Below are 18,872 nucleotides of genomic sequence, written 5' to 3'. Positions count from 1 at the left end.
ATGCGTAGGTCCCTCGTCCCCAGACTTGCACATGGCAAGGAACAGCAATATGCTCAGGTGCACAACCCCCCATTCAGCTGCCCCTCCTCCTCCCCACGTCCCCCACCCCTCACCCAGATTGGATCTAGCCCACTTTCTTGCCCCATCCTATGGCTCAGATACTGTTTGTCGTGGAGGCAGACAGCCTGGATTTGAAACGTCAGTACAGTTACTTGGCCTCTTTGTATCTCACCTTCCTCATCCGTAAAATGGGGATAATAAAGGAAAACTCGTGTTGGGATGATCAGGTGAACTAAGTTGTGTGAAGTGTATGGTGAGGGGGCAATGGTTGATGGAACTGTTATCGTTGTTATTCACAGACCACGAACCCTCCCCAACACCTTTGCCGAGGCCACACAGCGCACACCCTGTAGAGCAGAGGAGACCACGCATGCCCTCCCCACTGATGCCCACCACCTACCCAGAGCTGCCGGCTCACACACACCCGCCAGGCAAGCGGAGATTCCGATCCCGGATCCGCTCCTTCGCAAGGAGCCAGCCCCTGCCCCACGTGCAGTCCAGGACTCCGGCTGGGGCGCCCAAACAGTGACTCCCTCAGCATCGGCGCGGTCCATGCGCGCCGCGTCTCGCTGGCATCCGTCCCCCGCACCACCACCCCCCCCCCACACACACACACCAGTCTCCTTTCCTCCTGTTCTCTCCCACTCGGGAATAGGGCAGAGGGTGCAGCCGGGGCCCGTCGGGTGCCCCGCGTGAGCCCAGTCGGCCGTCACGCACCCCCTGCTGGAGCCCATGCCGCCCGCCCGCCGCGCCGGGGCCGTTTAAATGGGCCAAGTTGTGGCGGCGGCGGCGGCGGCGGCGGCGCGAGTCTCCCAAGTCCCCGCCGGGCGGGCGCGCGCTGGAGTACGCGGGTGCGCGGCTGGGACGGCGGGGCGGGGGCCTGGGACCCTCCGGCGGGGCGGGGCAGGGCACGCGGCCGGAGGCTCCACAACTCCTCACTGCCCGGCTCGGCCCGGCGGGCGCAGCAGCAAGCCGGGCGCGGGGCCGCCCCGGGGGGCGCGGGCGCAGGTGGCCCAGCGCCCTGTGGAGCCCCAGGGTCCTGGAGCTGCGGCGCTGGGCAGGTCGATCGGGGATCGATACAGCTCCGGCAGCACCATGTCTCAGGCAGCAGAGGCCCCGCCAGCCGGCCGGGCAGCGGTCCGAGGTGGCCCGGCTGGGGCGCAGTAGCGGCGAGGACGGGTGCGCGGCCAGGAGCCTCCCAGGCCCCAGCCCTCGAGACTCAACTCCAGCCCGGGCCGGAACTAGTTGGGCCGGCTGCGGAGAGCCAGGCTGCAGGACCACCTACCCACCATGCCGGCGGTCAAGAAGGAGCTACCCGGCCGCGAAGACCTCGCCCTGGCTCTGGCCACCTTCCACCCGACCCTGGCCGCGCTGCCACTGCCGCCGCTGCCCGGCTACCTGGCGCCACTGCCCGCCGCGGCCGCCCTGCCCCCGGCCGCCTCGCTAACAGCCGCGACCGCGGGCTACGAGGCGCTCTTGGCCCCGCCGCTCCGCGCCCCGCGCGCCTACCTGAGCCTGCACGAGGCCGCCCCGCACCTCCACCTGCCCAGAGACCCTCTGGCCCTCGAGCGCTTCTCGGCCACTGCGGCCGCGGCACCGGATTTCCAGCCGCTGCTGGACAACGGCGAGCCGTGCATCGAGGTGGAGTGCGGCGCCAACCGCGCGCTGCTCTACGTGCGCAAACTCTGCCAGGGCAGCAAGGGTCCGTCCATCCGCCACCGCGGCGAGTGGCTCACACCCAACGAGTTCCAGTTCGTCAGCGGCCGCGAGACGGCCAAGGACTGGAAGCGCAGCATCCGCCACAAAGGTGCGGCCGCCGTGGGGGCGCGGGCCTCTCCGGTCCCTCCCCTCTGCTCCCCGAGGACCCGTGGGTCCGGACCCCCCTCGTCCTGCCACCTGGGAGACTCCATCTCTGCCTAGAGAGGGCGCTGCGACTCCGGGGCCACCGCAGAGACGCCCCCTCCCCCCAAGCACGGTCGCCTTGTGGACCCGGGCAGAGCGCCCTCGGCCTCCGCGGTCCCCCCAGCGCTGGCCGCACGAGCCGGCGGCTCCTTCCGTCCGGAAGGTCTTTGCGGGATTCCTGGGCCTGAGGCTCCGGGGAAGTTTACGGGAACTCCGGAGAGCGGGCGGGAGGCCGACTGGGCGGGATACTCCCCTACGGGGTCGAGGAGCCACCGGTTCTGGCGGGAGTGGAGGGGCACACGTGCGGCCGGGTGCGGACGCGCGCTGGTAAAGCGAACGGCAAGGTGCAGGGGTGGCGCAGGCAGGTGGGGGGCGCGGGGGCGCGCGTCGGGGCGGGAGCGCGCGCGGAGCCGAGCGGCGGCGGGGCTGGGAGCAGCCGCTGGGGCTCACGCAGGAGTCTGGCTCCGAGGGCGCGACGTGCGGGCGCCAGAGCGGGCATGCGGTGGGGGAGGGGGGGTGAGCGCCAGGCCGGGGGTGGGGGGTGGTTAGAAAGTTAGGGACCCAGTCACGCTCGTCGACTTTGGGGCTCGCGGCTCCACGAGGTCAAGCGCAGTCCCGTGTCCTGACCGCGCCGCTCACCTGCGCCGGGCCCGACCCTCCTCCGCCCAGCTCCGGGTTCCGGCGGACCGGCTTGGAGAGGGTGGAGCGCGGAAGGAGTGGCGCAGGGTTGGGGGAGAAAGCCGCCCTTCGTCAGGGGAGGGCGCTCGCCGGATCTTGAGTTTCTGAGCTCTGCAGATCCCCGCGGCGTCCGCGAGGGTGGGGTGAGCGGCGAGGCCTGGCGGTGGGTTCGGAAGTTGGTCGGAGGCGGGTGTTCATAGTCGTGGTGGGAGAGAACCTGGCCTTGACCCTGACAGCGCCCCGGAAGCGTGCCCGCGTGCCCGGCCCCACCTGTGCCCGCCCCGCTGCCTCACTGGTCCTGCCTCGGCTCTCCTCGCAGGGAAAAGTCTGAAGACGCTTATGTCCAAGGGGATCCTGCAGGTGCATCCTCCGATCTGCGACTGTCCCGGCTGTCGAATATCCTCCCCGGTGGTGAGATGCGGGAGAAAAGCTGGGGCTTCGGGGTCTTGTTTCTCCGCTACGGAGCTTGTGCCTGTATTTTCTAGGATCAGTCCTAACCTCGACCCTGCCGATGGGCAGGAGGGAGCCCCCAGGGACTAACAGAGGAGATGGCTTTGGGTGGGAATCCCGGGGCACAAGAGCCCTCGCTCCCTTGATGCAGGGCAGGGTCCTGCCTATCCTGGAACCTCTCCTTGGGAGTCTGGGAGCTGCTTCTCCTGAGGTCCCGGGGACAGCCCACGGTGTGAAGGATTCCTCCCTGGACAGTGTCACCTGACTGGGGCTTGGGGACTTTGCCTTGTCACAGGTCGGGAGGGGGTCACCATGTCAGCTGGCCCAGCCTGGGAGAGGGACCGGTCCTAAGGGAATGCTTGTTCTGGGATGTGACAGTGTGACAGTGTTGTCTGGCCTGGATGTACATTCTGGGGTGGCCACAGGCTTGGATGTGAGTGACGTGCATCTCTGGGTGCCCAGGGTTGGAGCCCTACAGGGCAAGGTTCTAGATGTCCAGGAGTGTCTGAGGATACAACCCGGCTGGGGGCACAGGAGGTGCAGTGTGGGCCTTGGGTGTCAAGAGGACTGCAGCTGGGAGCTGGTGTGTGGCCTCTAACCCAGTGTAGACGTCTCTTGACCCCTCATTAGTCTAGGGGAGCAAGAGAGATGGGGCCTGTGCCTGCCCCTGCAGCACTGCCTTCCCCATCGCATGCCCGCCAGGCAGCAGTGGTTGGAGGGTGGACCTGAAAAGGAAATTTCGCCTTGAGGGGGAAAGTTTGAGCTCCTGGGGGAGAGCCCATTAGGGCCATGGCTCCTGGCACCATTCAGTAGCCCCCCTCTGCCAGGAAGGCCTGAGAGGACCCTGCAGGCCGCCTTCAGCTTGTTTACTTTGGACTGGCGGTAGGGTGGGGGAGGGGATGTCCTGGATTCCTCGTGGGCCCTGGGGGTGGGCAAGCTGGGAAGCCACACACAGTCCTGTAAAGACACACAAGTTGTGCAGGGGAAGAGGACACAGCTGAACCTCCCCACGTGCCCACCCCACACACTGTCTGGCATGAGCTCGCCATACTCACAGGCATGCCCGCCCACAGAGTCCCCCAGACAGAGCATGTACACAGGCAGCCCCCCTTCGCCTGCTGCCACCATACCTGCCTGGGGCAGGAGGCTGAGCTCTCGCTCCCCTTCTCAAGCAGCTGGTGCCCAAGAGGACACTCTCCAGGCTGGTCTGGGTTTTCTGTTCGGGTGGGAGGAGCCCTGCCTCTCCCATCATCCCCTTTTGAAGGTCTCCCACAGGAGGGGGGTGGGCAGGTGGCCTGAGCACAGCATCAGTCCCCTCTAGGACATTGCTTGGCAGGGCTGCCTACCTGTCAGGGGCTCCCAGGTCCCTGCCCTGCATGAGGGATGGCTCAGACCTGGGCCTGCCTCTTCTGAGCCTGGTGCCTCCCAGGCCCATCCCTGCACCCCTTCCTTAGGAAGGAAGGAGCTTCATGGACCCCCTTGTCTTTCCAGGCCCCACCTTTTCCACAGAGAGACTGTTTTCCCCTACTCCCCATGGCCAGGTCCACAGGTATGTGCACACTTCATGGTCACAGAATATGGGTGTGCACACGGTGCAGGGGTCACGCAGCCGGCCTCCACACACCCCCCCTTGCTGGCTGAGGAGCCAGGGCTTGGCTGGGGCAGGGGCTTAGCACCCAGTTCTTAAATTTGTGCACTGAGCAGGGGCGAGCAGCTGAGGTCTCGGGTGTGCGTGGGAGGCACGTGTGTCCCCTGTCCTTGGCCGGGGTCAGCAGGGCTGCCCATCCTGGTCCCTCTTCCTCAGCAACCCCCCCGCCACTGGAGCCATCCCAGGCCACCCTAGCTGGTCTGGCCTCACCCCAGGTGGCAGTCTTACTGCTCTGTTTCCCTCTCATCTTCCTTGTCCCCCAGAGGAGAAGCAGAGAGAAATACATTTACTTTTTTTGTAAGAGAATAGTTTAATTAGAGCGGAAAGGCAGGAGAGGAGGTCCTTTTGCTTGGGCTACAGCAGGCTAGAGGAGGGCACAGCTGAGGGGACTTGCAGCTGAGCACGCGCCTGACAGGCCAGGGCTGTTGGGAACCCTCCCCCAGAGCCTGGCCTGAAGAGGCAGGGGGCCCAGATGGGCAGTCACCCCCCTCCCGCCATCCCGCCTGGCCCGAGCTCTGCTGTCGCTGGTGTAGCACCAAGCCAAGGCCAGGGTCTTACAAGCACAGGGCGAGCCCCCTCGTCTTGCAGGCCTACCCCGGCTCCTGCCGCCTCCACGCCACCCGTCCCCAGCGCCGCCCACCACACCACCCATCCCCAGCGCCGCCCACCACGCCACCCGTCCCCAGGGCTGCCCATTCCATCTTGCTGAGTGTGTGTTGCAGAGCCGACCACGGGGGGCCTCCTGGGTGGTTGTGTGAGGGCAGGTGTGGCAGAGACTGTGGCTCCCAGACCCTGTCAGGGGCACTGCCCAAATCTGGGGCTGGGGTGGGCCGTGTGTCTGGAGGTGGGTGGTCTGGGTCTGAAGAGAACCTCTCCTCTGGAGGATAGCTGCCCTTCAGATCCAGGGCGACGCTGTGCGGGGAGGGGCGAGAGCCCCCTGGACACCTTCTTCCCCAGGCCCCTGCGTGTGGCGGGGACACGTTGTCCTGGCAACAGGAGGGAGGGGCCCTGGCGTCCCGCGGGTACTCGCAGCCCCTCGGGGCTCCCTGGAGCTGGGAAAGCCGCGTTGGTCTCCAGCAGGCAAGTGCCTGTGGAGGGGCCTGGGCTGAGTGTGGAGTCCCGACAAGGCACTGCCCACACCCCAGCCCCCCAGGGTGGAGTGGAAGGCAGTCTCTGGAGGGGTTCCTGGTGGAGGCCTTGCCTCGCTGCTCTTGTCTTGGCCTCTGGCCGCTTGTGACGGTCCTGGAGGCTGGAGGCCCCTCTTCTGTAGGCACCCAGGAAGCTGGGCGACCCGATTTGGCCTAACCTTCCTCTCCCCCCTCCCTGTCCAGAACCGGGGGCGGCTGGCGGACAAGAGGACAGTTGCCTTGCCCCCTGCCCGCGTCCTGAAGAAGGAGCTGACCCCAAGCTTCTCAGCCAGTGGTGACAGTGACAGGAGTGGCCCGGCCTGTGGGCAGCGGCTGGGCTTGAAGCAGGAGAACGACCCGCATGTCCGTATCATGAAAAGAAGGTGCTTCAAGGGCCAGGGTGGGAGGGCACGCGGGCAGAATGGGGACATCAGAACTGGGGTCTCCAGGCAGCTGAAGGCCACATCAGGCTTCGGGTGGGGGGCCTTTGCCCTGGGGATAGGGCCCCGGTTTAGATTGTTGTGTCTCCGTGGACGCTGATAGCTGTCACGGCTGAAACAGAACCTGGACCCCCGGGGACATGCCGCAGGATGGCTTGCCCCCGCCTGGGGGCCGAGTGTCGGGCCAGGACTCGGTGGCATCGCTGGGGAGCCGGCACCGGTGGTCACCAGTAGTCACGGCCAGAGCAGGCCAGGGAGGGCCGTGGGCGAGGAGGCACGGAGCCACTGGGTGTGAGGAAGGGAGAAGTCTCTAGGAGGAGGGTCTGGTGGCACCACAGCCAGCGGGGAAGGGGGAGCTGGGCGGACCTCACGCTCGCTCTCACTGGAGTGGCCGCTCCCTTGGCTCCTTACTGACCCTCCCAGGCTTGGGGCCACCCTTCCTGACCTCCCACCTTCTCCCCTCCTGACAGAGGCCCCCCACCCCCTGTCCACTCACCTGTTTTTCCATCCATCCATCCATCTGTCCATCCATCATCTGTCTGTCCAGCACGTCTTGTGCATTCCCAGAACTTTAGGCCCTTTCTCTTCCTGCTTGGTCTTCTAACATGTTCCAATTTCTCCTACCCTAACCCTAACCGTCCGGGCCACCTGAGACACACCCCCCCGCCAGCCCCCACTCCCACCCGTGCTAAGGTGAAGCACCACGTGGGCCTCCCACTGCCCTCTGTCAGCCCGAGGGCCTTCTCAGGGGTAGTGCTGTGATGAGAGTGCGGGCACAGGGCAGAGCTATCTCCTTTCTCGACCTCTCCTGCCTCTGCTGCGTGATGGTCACTTTCAGGAGGCAGGTTGGCAGCAGCTGGGACCCAGGGGCCACCACTGGAGCCGGCAGTGGCCGCGGGGCTCATTCCCTGCCCGGAGCAGCTCTAGCAACTAGGAATTTGGGTTCAGTCACACGAGCGACACGTGCAGAGGAAGCCGCAGCCCCACCCCCAGCACAGCATGGGGGCTGCTCTGGTTCCACTGCAACAAGCAGCAGAGACTCGGGCTCTCAGTTCTGCGCTTCCGATTCCTCTGTCTGGTGAGGCCAGGAGCTGGCTCCTGCCCCGCAGGCCTGTCCCGGCGGCAGCCGCCGGCCTGTTGAGGGTGCTTTGAGCCGGCCCAGCTCCCTTGAGGCTGGCGCTCCAGGGCAGACACAGGGCGTGCCACACACACGTCCTGCTGTCCCCATGCCGAGCCCTGGAGGCCACACTGACCCTCTGCTTCTCTCTTTGCAGAGTCCACACCCACTGGGATGTGAACATCTCCTTCCGAGAGACGTCCTGCAGGTAGGGCCGGGCCCGGGCCAGGCTGCCCCCACATGCTGGGCATGGGCAGGACAGAGCCTTGTTGCTCCACGTCCCCTGGGTCTGCTTCTAAGTCTCTCCAGCCTCCCTCCGCTCCTCCTCTCCTTAGTCCGTCGTCTGTCTGTTGACTTGTGCCTAGGCTGTGACAGCAGCACGGCCGTGGGTGCTGGACTGCCCAACCCTGAAGCCAAAGTGCGCTCCCCCTCGCACATTGAAACCCATCTGCCCAGAGCTAAGGCCGTGACCAGCCCCTCCCACCCTCCCAGAGACCCACTGGGGTGTGAGAATGGTGATGTGTGAGTGGGGTCTTGAAGGATGCATAGGAGTTCACTAGGGAAAGGGGATGTCTGCAAAGACATGGAGGAATGAGGGAAGGGAATGTGGGAAGGGAGGAGGGGAAGCTGGTAGGCCTGGCTCAACTGGATGCTAAAGGGCCTTAGATGCTGGGACTGTTGGCACTGTCCTTCAGGCAGTGGGGAGCCACTGAAAGTTCTTGAGCAGGGGAGTAACCACTGTATGTTTTGACAAGGTCCTGCTGGAGGCCCTGCCCAGCAGGTTGGGGGTTTGCTCCAGTCCATGGTGATCCAGGTATGGTGAAAGCAGAGAGGCTGAGGGGGCTGCCAATCCAAGATGTAGTAAGGAGATAAAAATGAGGGGACCTGGGCTTCCCTGGTGGCGCAGTGGTTGGGAGTCTGCCTGCCAATGCAGGGGACACGGGTTCGAGCCCTGGTCTGGGAGGATCCCATATGCCGCGGAGCGGCTGGGCCCGTGAGCCACAACTACTGAGTCTGTGCGTCTGGAGCCTGTGCTCCGCAGCAGGAGAGGCCGCGATGAGGAGTGGCCCCCGCTTGCCGCAGCTGGAGAGAGCCCTCGCATGGAAACGAAGACCCAACACACCCATAAATAATAAATAAATAAATTAAAAAAAAAAAAAAAGAAGAAGTGGGGATGGATGGTGCCCGGTTTGGAGTTCAGAGCTGTCTTCCGGGAGCCAGACTCCTTCTGTCTTTTAAAAAAAAAAAAAAAAAAGAGGGGACCTGATGAGGAGGTTGGGGGGTGTTGGGGAGACCCAAGTTCCCTGTTTCAGAAGGGCAGGGGTGGGCAGTCTGTGGGCAGAGCCCAGGCTGTGGTGCCTGTGGTGTCTGGTCAGTGGGGTCAAGTCTTGGCCCAGCGCTTCCAGGGAAGGCACAGGAAGGGCCCAACCGAGCAGGCAGTGGGCGTCCAGCACTGAGTGGCCCCACTTGCTGCCTGGCTTTGTGCCAGATGTGTTATTATTATTTATTTATTTATTTTTTGCGTTGGGTCTTCGTTGCTGCGCGTGGGCTTTCTCTAGTTGCGGCGAGCGGGGGCTACTCTTTGTTGTGGTACACGGATTTCTCATTGCGGTGGCGTCTCGTTGCAGAGCACGGGCTCTAGGCACGCGGGCTCGGTAGTTGTGGCTCGCGGGCTCTAGAGCGCAGGCTCAGTAGTTGTGGTGCACGGGCTTAGTTGCTCCGCGGCATGTGGGACCTTCCCGGACCAGGGCTCGAACCCATGTCTCCCGCGTTGGCAGGCGGATTCTTAACCACTGCGCCAACAGGGAAGTCCCAGATGTGTTATTATTTACATTTCTGAGAACGTCTGGATCCTGGAGCCAAATTACAATGAAAACGTCTTTAAACTTATCTCCACCTCATTTTGAAGTTGCCCACTCAACTGATCATTTTTATGAACCGTCACGAACATTGATGACATTTTATGAGCCTTTTACTTGGGAAGCTACATGATAAACTTGTCAGCGGAGCCTGTAGGGAAATCCCAGGCTGCTCCTCCCCTGCCTGTGGCCCCCCGTTCACCCCACCTGGCCGTGGGATGTGGGAGAGGGCCCAGGCGTGCAGACGCAGGGAGCCCCTAGCGAGCGGCCAGGCCCCAGGGTGAGGGCGCGCCTTCGGCCTGGCACAGGCACTCAGAGCAGCTGGGCTGATTTCCTGGACTTCACCAGAGGGGAGACGGAGGGGCTCAGCCAAGAGGACTTACAGCCCATCTGCACCCCCAGTCCCCCACTGCACACCCCGGCGTCTGGCCAGGGAGGGCCGGGCAAGCACAGGGCCCAGCAGCCTCACACTGCCCCCACCCCGGCTCTGTCTTTGTCTCTTCCTGGCTCCTTTTGGCCCTGTCCATGTGTCTTTCTGTCTCTCGTCTGCTGTCTGTACTTCAGGCTCTGTCCATCTGTTTGTCTGCTGTTGCCATCCTTTCTGTCGGTCCAGTAGCGCCTGTCTGTGTCTGTCTGTCCATCTCCGTCTGTCTGGTCATCTGACTTCATCCATCGATCTTCGTCTGTCTGTCTGTCCATCAGTTCCATCCGTCGGTCCATTCATCCCCGTCCCTCTGTCTGCATGACTGCAGTGAACCACCTGCCTGCTTGGAGCTCCCCCCCAGGCCCCGTGCATCCTGGGCAGCAGGCCCTCCTGAGGCCCCTGAGCTGGCCGAGGACTGGACAGTGTAGCAGGCACTGGAGGAGCCCGAGGGGCCCCTCGTGGGGAGATGGGGTCTGAGGGGTCACACGTATTCAGTCTGGCGTGTACAGAATTTCTTCACAGCTCTTTATATAAAGCCTGGCGTGAATGACACCAGGCTTTATGTAAAGTGAATGACGGAGTGACCACACAGGTTTTCTGGGGCCGGGCCAGCCAGGCTGTCTTGGGGCCCATGGGGCAAACCGTCAAGGCAGGGAGCAGGGGTTTGCTGGGTGGACCATGCCCTGGTTCTCAGTAGGCATCACCTCCATGGGGCTGCAGCACCCCCCGAGTGCCTGAATGACCACCGCGTGAAAGAACTGTTGGCCACGGTGGTGGTGAGGGGGGCAGACCCAGTCCCTGCGTGGGGCACTCGGCTGAGGATTCACGGGGCGCAAACTGATGGGGCCTGACCCGACTCAGTCTCTGGGGAGTCGGTCCACCTCCTGCAGGAGTCCTAGGGACACCAGAAGGGGGTCCCCTCAAGGGAGAACTCCGTGGCAGCAGCAGCCCTGCCACTAGGCACCCGCCGCCCCCTCCCTGGTGCTGAGGACAGCACTTCTCTCTTCCACCACCACCCCACCCCCCACCCCCCACCCCCGCATCGATGAGGATGATAGAGGGGGTGAGAATTGCTGCCAATTAATCCCATAAAGTCCTTATTCCCACCCCACCTGCCCTCTTGTTTGCATGGGGGGGCCTTCTCGCCTCCAGGGGAAGGGGGTTGGGGGTGGGAGAGAGTCTGCGTCAGGGTCTCCCGGAGGCTCTGGAGCCCAGCCCCGGAGGCTTTGGAGCTGAAACTGATCTGCTTAGGGGCCATCTCTGGATTAGCCTGCCCCAGCCACCCAGGCTGGGGGAGGGGGTGCTGGGGGCTATTTAATGAGGTTTAGGGTTGGTTCCCAGGTCATTCAGTGGAGGCCCCCCCTTGCAGTGGCCCAGACAGGAGGCTGCTCCATTACAGGTGGGCTGGGGAGCGAGGGTGCTGGGGAGGGAGTGCTGGCATGTCACAGGGTGCACTGGGGTCCCTCCCTGCTCTTCTGTCGTATCCCAACTTCCTGCCACTCCTGGCTGCATCTGCAAGGTGGTGAGTGGCCCTTCCCTGTGCTAAGGGAGATGCTCTCAGAGCCCCAAGAGCAAATGGGTTGGGGGACCATTCCCTCCCTCTTTTCTCTGGGGTTCTGTGATACAGGCATTGAGCTGATTTGACAGGAAGAGAAATGAGGGAACAAAGTTAAATTTGTGTTCATCCCAAGGTTCTTGGCGGGGAGCCCTGGAGAGAACAGAGTGTCCTGAGCACGGGCACACTGGGGACCACGGTGCGCGTCTGTGTCTGTGTGTGTCTGCAGGCCTGTGTGAGTGTGCGTGCGCCCATGTGTGTCCCTGGACATGCGCACACCTCATTGGCTGCAGACTTTGGTCTCAACCTCGGTTTCCTTATTTGAAGAAATCGAGAGTCCGTGGGTGTTGCAAGTTTAGCACGTGCACAGGAGTAAGTGCTGGGCCTCTCTGGCAGCCTGCACCCCAGGAGCAGGCCCCCCAAGGCAGGAGGTAGGGACACCGTGGCCGGTCTCTCTGGAGAGAGCACTGCAGGACGGGGCCAGCCCTGCACTCCAGACAGACCCTCCCTGGGAGCAGCAGCGGGGTCTGAGGGCGAGGCCTCCACGTCCAGCAGACACTTGGCAGGTCCTGGTGGGCCCAGGTGGGGCCTGCGTAGGTCAGGGTGCGAGCCCACAGCCGCCAGGGAATGGAGGTGCTCACGGCGTGCACACGCAAGCTCAGTCAGGAGCCCCACGGGGTCTCACCTTCCCCGTCTGCTTCGCTGCAGCCAGGACGGCGACCTTCCCACCCTCATCTCCAGCGTGCATCGCAGCCGCCACCTCGTTATGCCCGAGCATCAGAGCCGCTGTGAATTCCAGAGAGGCGGCGTGGAGGTTGGCCTGGGAGCCGCAGGTGAGGAGCCAGGGCAGGGCGGGGGGTGAGGACGGGGCTGCCAGGGCCATGGCAGCTCCGCGTGAGGACGGCCGCCCCACAGCCCTCCCTGCGACTCTGCTCATCGGCTCTGGATGCCGCCGCCACCCCCAGCAGCCTTGGCGGGCAGCCAGGGAGGCCAGCGGAGGAGGCGGGAGGCTGCGAGGCCGGCTGTCCCCCGGGGCTCTGTGTGATGGTAATTGTGTTAATCCCGGCCAGCCGGGCAGCGGGCAGACAGAAGGCGGAGGCGGTGGCTCCGCCGTGGCTGCTGCTGGGGTGGGCGTGGGGTGGCCGAGGCCCCAGGGGCAGGTGGAGGCAGGACAGTCAGGGAGGGCAGGCCTCACAGAGGCTCAGAGGTGCACGCCTGGGAGTGGCTCCTGGACGGGCAGGGACACGCTCTGCACGCACGGAGTACCCACCGACCCCACAGAGCAAGGGGCCCCAGGAGGGAAGGGGACCACGCCCTGAGAGAAGGGGGGCTGGGGCCTGGACCTCTGCAGGGGTGGGGCAGGGGGGTGCTGGCCCAGGAGCTCTGTCCCTGAGGGGGTGCGGCTCCTGGTGACAGCGGGATCTCAGAGGGAGGGACAACTTGGGGACCCACGAGGCACCACTGCAGAGAGTGGGGCACAGCTGAGCTGTGGCTGAAGGTGGGGGGGGTGCTGAGAGGAGGTGGCAGGGGTCCCTTGCTGCCCTATGGACCAGGGCAAACCCAGGAAGTTCCCAGCAGTGGCTGCAGCTCTCAGGAAGGCTGGGCAGGGGATGGTCCACCGTCCTGGGACACCTGAGTACCCCCATCAGGGCCTCCAGGTGTGCCTGTGCCTAGGTAGGCCTCTGGGGGGTGCTGCTTCTGGAGCCGAGCTGGGGGCGCCGAGCAGGCGGCTGATGAAATCTAATTGCTCCATCGATCGGGCAAGCCTCCGGAGCCCCACGGTGACTGAGATACTCTGAGCCGCCAGGCCCCCTGCTGCCTGCGCACGTGGAGGCCTCCTCATGGTGCGCGGCCTGAGGGCGCGTGTGCGCCCTGCGCCCGGCCAGAGGCCTGGGTATCCACTCACACCCTTGTGACCCGCGTGTATCAGGGTGCCCTCACTCTCTTCATGCTCAGGTGCAGGGCCCGCATATGAGCACTTCAGGGCTCCCGCGTGGTCTGCATGAAGCACCACGTGTGTCCTGTGTCCAGGTTTCGTCCGAGTCCTGCCCTCTTCTTGGGACTCTGCTTCTCACCGGCTTCCACACCTTCCTGCCGGCCCCTGGGTGGAGGCCTTCGCCCATCCTCACCTCCTCCTCCCCAGGAGCACATGTCAGTCCTGTTTCCACCTGGGCAGGAGGGGGCAGGAGGAGAGGGCTTGGGGCGGCCCTGCAGACATCTGGTGACTGTGTGTGTGTCTGCTTCTGGCTGCCCCGGGTGCGTCTGTGAGTAGATGTGGCCTCACGAGGGCCCGGTGAGCCCCAGACCCCCACGGCAGGAGCCCCCTGCGGCCACGGGCCTGGTTCTCACCGTGGGTCCCCCCCACAGGGAGGTGCTCCCCAGCACTTCTCCCAGGCAGAGAGGAGCCCCGCCCCCAGTGTGGAAAATGGGAAACAGATCGCAGGGAGCTGAGAGCCCTGGGTCGTTCTCGGGGTCCAGGAGGCGTGCGTACAGGGTGGGGTGTGGGCAGCAGGTGTGGACCCAGCCCAGACCCACCTTCCCGCCTGGCACAGCTGGACGCTGCAGCCCTGCTGGCCGGAGACCCTTTGGCGTCCTGAGGGGCCTTGTGCTGGTTGAGCAACCCCCACCCATCCTGCTAGGTCACTGAGGTAGGACCCTTCGTCTGGGCGGTGGGGACCTCGTCCTCGTCCCTCTCTGGGCAAGGCCTGGGGCTAGGCCACTGGGCCCTGGCCAGTGGCAGGAGGTAGCCGAGATCAATAAGTTATTAGCACCATTCTGTCAGCTGTAAAGTGGAGATTGATCGGCACTCTGCTGCCGCCGCACTTCCCCACCTGATAAAAATGACAGATTAAGGGAATAAGGAAAAGGAATTAGGCTCTGGAGCTGAAGGCCCGGGCTTCTCGGGAGCTCCCCTTGCCAAGGTGTCATGGCGGGCCTGGGCCGTAGATGGGGTGGCCCCTCACCCACCCACCCACCCAGAGCCCCGTGAGGATGGAGAGGGGGCCAGGAGCACGGGGTCTGGACGGGAGGCCAGCACCGTGGTGGGTTAGGGTAGGTAACTGTGGTGGGTCCAGGAGCCCGAGACCATCGCTGAGCTTTTCCGCAGAGACCTCCCAGGACTTCGGCTCGGAGGGAGCTTGGCGTCTGGGTGCAGGGGCTGGGAGGGAGGGGAGCTGGTGCCCGGGGATGGATGAGCATGGTTTGGATGTGGGACCTGAGAGAGGACTTCAGGATGGGGCGGGGGCGGGGCCTGGGCCACGTGAGGGGCTGTACGCAGTGGGTGAGGCTGCTTGGGGTGCCCTTGGGGGCTTAGCCCAGCTGGGCAGGTGGGCATGTGTGTGACAGGCCAGGCCAGGGTGGTGGCTCGGGCTTTCTGGGGGCAGTGAGGGGTGTGGCCTGGGGGCAGGGGCCCAGGAAGAATGGATGTGGCAGGTGTGCCAGGGCCTGTGGCCTCTAGGAAGAGGTTGGGGTACCCTGGCATGGGACCCTGCACTGCCGGTCCTCACCCCTATCCTAGAAGGAGAGGTTGGTTTCCAGTCAAATCAGGGTGCTGAGGAGGGCTCCTTATTCTGCAGAGGAGACTAGTCTGGCTGGTGCGGGCAGCATGGCACCTGTGGGGTCCCGAGTTGCTACCTGAGGTCGTAGCTATGAAATCTCCCATTGTATCTACGCCCACACAGTCCAGAGCCCAGGGTCTGGACCGTCCCAGGCCCTCGCCCCGTCCCAGCCCCGCATGAGGGACCCCGGGCTGAGCACAGCTTTAACCTGGCCAGGACCCACAGGCACCCCCGAGGAATGAGGGGTGTGGTTCCGGGCTGAGCTGGAGCTGGGCCGGGACTGAGGCCGGTATTGGGGTGGCCCTGAGCTGTTCCCGCCCTGGCCCCTACGAGCCCTGAGAGGCAAGGTGGGGTTCACTCTGCCCTCTCCCAGGTGACCTGTTGGGCAAGAGGCTGGGTCGCTCCCCCCACATCAGCAGTGACTGCCCTTTGGAGAAGAAGGCCCGAAGCAAGTCCCCTCAAGGTGTGAGCCCGACCCCTGGGGGGTGGGGGCACAGGCACTGGAGAGGAAGGGGGACAGCCTGGACCCTCTGCAGGGCAGGGTCAGCACAGCAGCAGGTTCTAAGAGGGGAGCCCCTGCCTCTCCCCCTCGGCTGTATCTGAAGGGGAAGACCCCTCTCCTGTGCTTGCCCAACACAGAGGGTCTGTTGCTTCCGGAACTAGGGCCCGGCATGGCCCCCGAGGATCATTACCGCCGGCTGGTGTCCGCCCTGAGTGAGGCCGGCACCTTTGAGGACCCTCAGCGTCTCTACCACCTGGGCCTCCCCGGCCACGGTATGTCGCCCCTCCCCACGCATGAGAGGCCACCACGTGCGCTGGGCTCGCCCTGTCCTGAGAGGTCTCTGCTCACCCTGAAAAGAGGCCCTGGGGTCTTTGGCTGCTGACACCAAGGCTGGGATTGGATGCAGGTCTTTTGGCCCCTCAAACCTCGAAAGCCCTTGTAGGTGGGCAATGAGGCCCACCTCCTCCTCCCTCTGCCCAACGCAGCCGCTTGTTTGGGTAGATCTGGGGGAGTCCCCCACCAACAGGTCTCCCACGGACTCTCCCAGCCGGGCCTCGAATGGCCGCTGTCATTTCACAGATGAGCAAGCTGAGTCTCAGGGGAGCCCACGCGAGAGTGGGAGGTGGGGGTTTCCCCAGGCCCAGCACATGCAGGTCCCCGTGGCCCCTGGTCTGGACGGCACCGTACCCCTCCTCGGGGAGGCCAAGAGCAGGGCAGCAGGCAGCCCCTGAACGTCCACTGTGGACGTCCGTCCAGAAGCAGGATGGGCGACGGTTCAGGTTTGGTCGCCCGGCCTTCACAGCCTTCACTGGTGGTCAGGAGGAGCTCCGGCCAGAGGCGCCATGCCCATCCCGCCCAGCTCCCAGACAGGACGCTTGGAAGCCCCCCTACCACCGCGAGGGCACAGTCCGGCACCCTGTCCAGCTGCACCCGGGCTTTGCAGACCCCAGTCCGGGGGCTGGGGCCGGGCGCTTGCCTTTTCTGGCTGGAACTGGGTGAGAGGGTGCTGGGAAAACGGGCCGGATTTCCTCTCCTTACACAGGCACTGTCCCCCAGGGCAGTCAGGCACCGAGAGCCTGAATAATTCACCAAATGTTAATAATTTAAAAATCTTCTTTTTAATTGCTTTCCCTGCCCTGCCTGGGGCCGGCTCCGCTGGCCTGCGCGGGGAGGGGCGATGGCCGCGGGGAGCGGCGCGGAGTCGGGCTGTCAATCAGGCCCCCGCCCGCCGCCCCCGCCCCCGCCCCCGCCCCCGCCCGGAGCCGACGGTAAATAACCCAGGCCGCGGGCGGGCGGGAGCGCGGGGCCCTGCCGGGATCGATGCGGGCGGCCGCGCCGGCTGGGCTCTGCGGCCTGGCACCCGGCCCCGGGCAGGACCCACCTCCGCTTTTCGGGTAATTAATTTATAAACAGGCGGTGGCGGCGGAGCCTGCACAGTGGGGGAGCTGCGGGGGGGGACTCTGAGGTCCGGCCCTGAGCAGGACAGAGGGCCAGGGGTGGGGAGCAGAGTGCGTAGACCGCACAGTGGGCCCGGGTGTTACCTAGGAGGGGGTTGGAGCCCCGCCCCAACTCCTGGACAGGTCCCACTGCCCTCACTCTGGGGCCTTTGCACGACCCCTCCCGTCACGGGCCCTGCAGCCTTGCTCTCGGCAATCTCAACTCTGGTTCCTGCACCACCAGACTCCCCTGCGTGGGACCTTTCCCTCTCTCCATCCCAACCACTTTTTTGTTCCTGACATCCCCATATCCCTTACAAATGCTCACCTGACCCCCCCTCCCAAGAGCGGTGGGTGCCACCAGCGGGCCTTGCGCTGGGATGTCTGGTGTCAGCCCTGCCCTATGGCCTCTGCTCGTCTTTCTGTCTCGGTGACGAACCAGCAGGGTCGGGGGGAGAATGTGCGCCGGGTCTGCGTGTCCTTGGCCAGTGTACCACAGGGTGTGGGAGACATGAGGGCCTGGTGGGGGCTGGCCTCTGGGTCACTGCTGGTGCCTGCCCCTCCTCAGATCTCCTGAGGGTCCGGCAGGAGGTGGCAGCGGCAGCTGTGAGGAGCCCCAGCGGCCTGGAAGTCCACCTGCCCTCATCCACAGCAGGTCAGCGTCGGAAGCAGGGCCTGGCTCAGCACCGAGACGGCACCGCCCCAGCTGGTGCCCCGTCCTTCTCAGAGAGGTATCGGGGTGCCTGCATTTCAGCGAGACCCCTACATTCCCTGTGCTTGTTTCGGGGCTACAGAGCTGCGGTTGGCAGACCTGTATCACCTGGTTTCTGCACGCGAGGTCCACAGCCCGCACCTCCCCTTGGCCGCTGTACAGCAGCAGGGTCCTGAGTGAACCGGGCACTGTGCTCGGGCCTCGGTTGGTGGCAGCCAGGCAGAGGCCCAGAACGTTTCTGGGGTAGAATGTGTGGGGGTGACCATCCCTCTGGGTGGGGTGTGTTTCCACGGAGCAACTGTGGGGCCCGCTGAATCCAGGTGCCCGAGACAGCTGAGGGCTTTGCTCCCCCAGCAGGTAGGTGAGGGGGCTTGAGGCAGATGAGGGGGAGCAGTGCGAGGTCTGGGAACCCCGAAGTCGGAGGAGAGCTGGGGGCGGGGAGAGCCCCCCAGCAGCACCGATTCAGACACCGGAGCCGCTGGCAGCACAGACGAGGCCTCCGGGGGTTGTAGGGGCCGGGAGACCCCAGGAGGGGGCGGGGGCGGAAGGACTTCGGAGGCTCCCCGCCCCTCGCGCCGGGAGGCCGCCCCTCGCGCCGGGAGTTGTTCGCTGCAGCCGCCGCCTCCCGGACCGCGGCTAATTGCGCCGCGTCCGCGTAGGGTTGGCTAGGGGCAGGGGCCGCGGGGGCGGGGGCCCCAGCGCGGTAATTACCGCCACAGTCGCCGCCGCCCGCCGGGCCAGCGCCTCCGCGCCGCCGCCGAGATTAATTGGCGCCGCCAGCGGGGGCGGAGGCGACCTGAGCCATGGCGGGCGCACATCGACCGCCCGCAGGGCCGGCAATTAGCAGAGGCGGCCGGAGCGGGGGGCCGCGGGGGCGGGGGGCGGCAGTTCCGGGAAGAAGGGGGCGTGCGGGGAGGGGGCCCCCGAGCCTGCGGCGCGCGCGGCTCACCACTCTGCCGTCCACAGGGAGTTGTCGCAGCCGCCCCCCTTGCTGTCGCCGCAGAATGCCCCCCACATCGCCCTGGGCCCCCACCTCAGGCCCCCCTTCTTGGGGGTGCCCTCGGCCCTGTGCCAGACCCCAGGTGAGGAGTAGGCTGGTGAGCGATTCTGTCCCCCGGAGGTGGGGGGGGGGCTGTTGGTGCGGGGCCATCCGGGTTCATCTGTCACAGACCGCGTGTCCATCAGTGCTCCCGGCGAACCCGCCCCTTCCCCTATTGAAGCCAAGGACAGACCAGGGCGGGCTTGGGTGGTCCTGGACCACTCGGCCACCTGGCCTCGTGGTCTGTCCCCTTCCCACCAGGCTATGGCTTCCTGCCCCCTGCCCAGGCGGAGATGCTCGCCCGGCAGCAGGAGCTTCTGCGGAAGCAGAACCTGGCCCGGTAGGTGCTTCAGCCGGGGGTGGGGC

General features: G+C 65.2%; 1 protein-coding gene across 8 annotated transcripts in view; it reads left to right on the top strand.

Annotated features, from left to right (window-relative positions):
• Positions 1-947: 947 nt before the first annotated feature.
• SAMD11 (sterile alpha motif domain containing 11) overlaps positions 948-18,872 on the top strand; it is a 20,112-nt gene continuing 2,187 nt past the window's right edge. The window contains exons 1-10 of one of the 8 annotated variants that reach the window (XM_082463865.1): positions 948-1,867; positions 2,960-3,051; positions 6,070-6,248; positions 7,580-7,630; positions 11,969-12,093; positions 15,191-15,280; positions 15,481-15,591; positions 17,324-17,486; positions 18,434-18,549; positions 18,768-18,846. In XM_082463865.1, the coding sequence (XP_082319991.1) occupies positions 1,351-1,867; positions 2,960-3,051; positions 6,070-6,248; positions 7,580-7,630; positions 11,969-12,093; positions 15,191-15,280; positions 15,481-15,591; positions 17,324-17,486; positions 18,434-18,549; positions 18,768-18,846 (1,523 nt within the window). In that variant the 5' untranslated portion in view covers positions 948-1,350. Of the gene's footprint in view, positions 1,868-1,908; positions 2,126-2,198; positions 2,290-2,518; positions 2,784-2,959; positions 3,052-4,576; positions 4,640-6,069; positions 6,249-7,579; positions 7,631-11,968; positions 12,094-15,190; positions 15,281-15,456; positions 15,592-17,323; positions 17,487-18,433; positions 18,550-18,767; positions 18,847-18,872 lie in introns of those variants that run through there. The other 7 variants (XM_082463864.1, XM_082463869.1, XM_082463871.1 and 4 more) reach the window with 7 other exon arrangements.

The sequence above is a fragment of the Balaenoptera physalus genome (genome assembly GCF_965194825.1).
Source record: "Balaenoptera physalus genome assembly, chromosome: 1".
Taxonomy (NCBI): domain Eukaryota; kingdom Metazoa; phylum Chordata; class Mammalia; order Artiodactyla; family Balaenopteridae; genus Balaenoptera; species Balaenoptera physalus.
The sequence above is the reverse complement of the archived record's forward strand: the minus strand, read 5'-3'. Positions and strand labels throughout refer to the sequence as shown.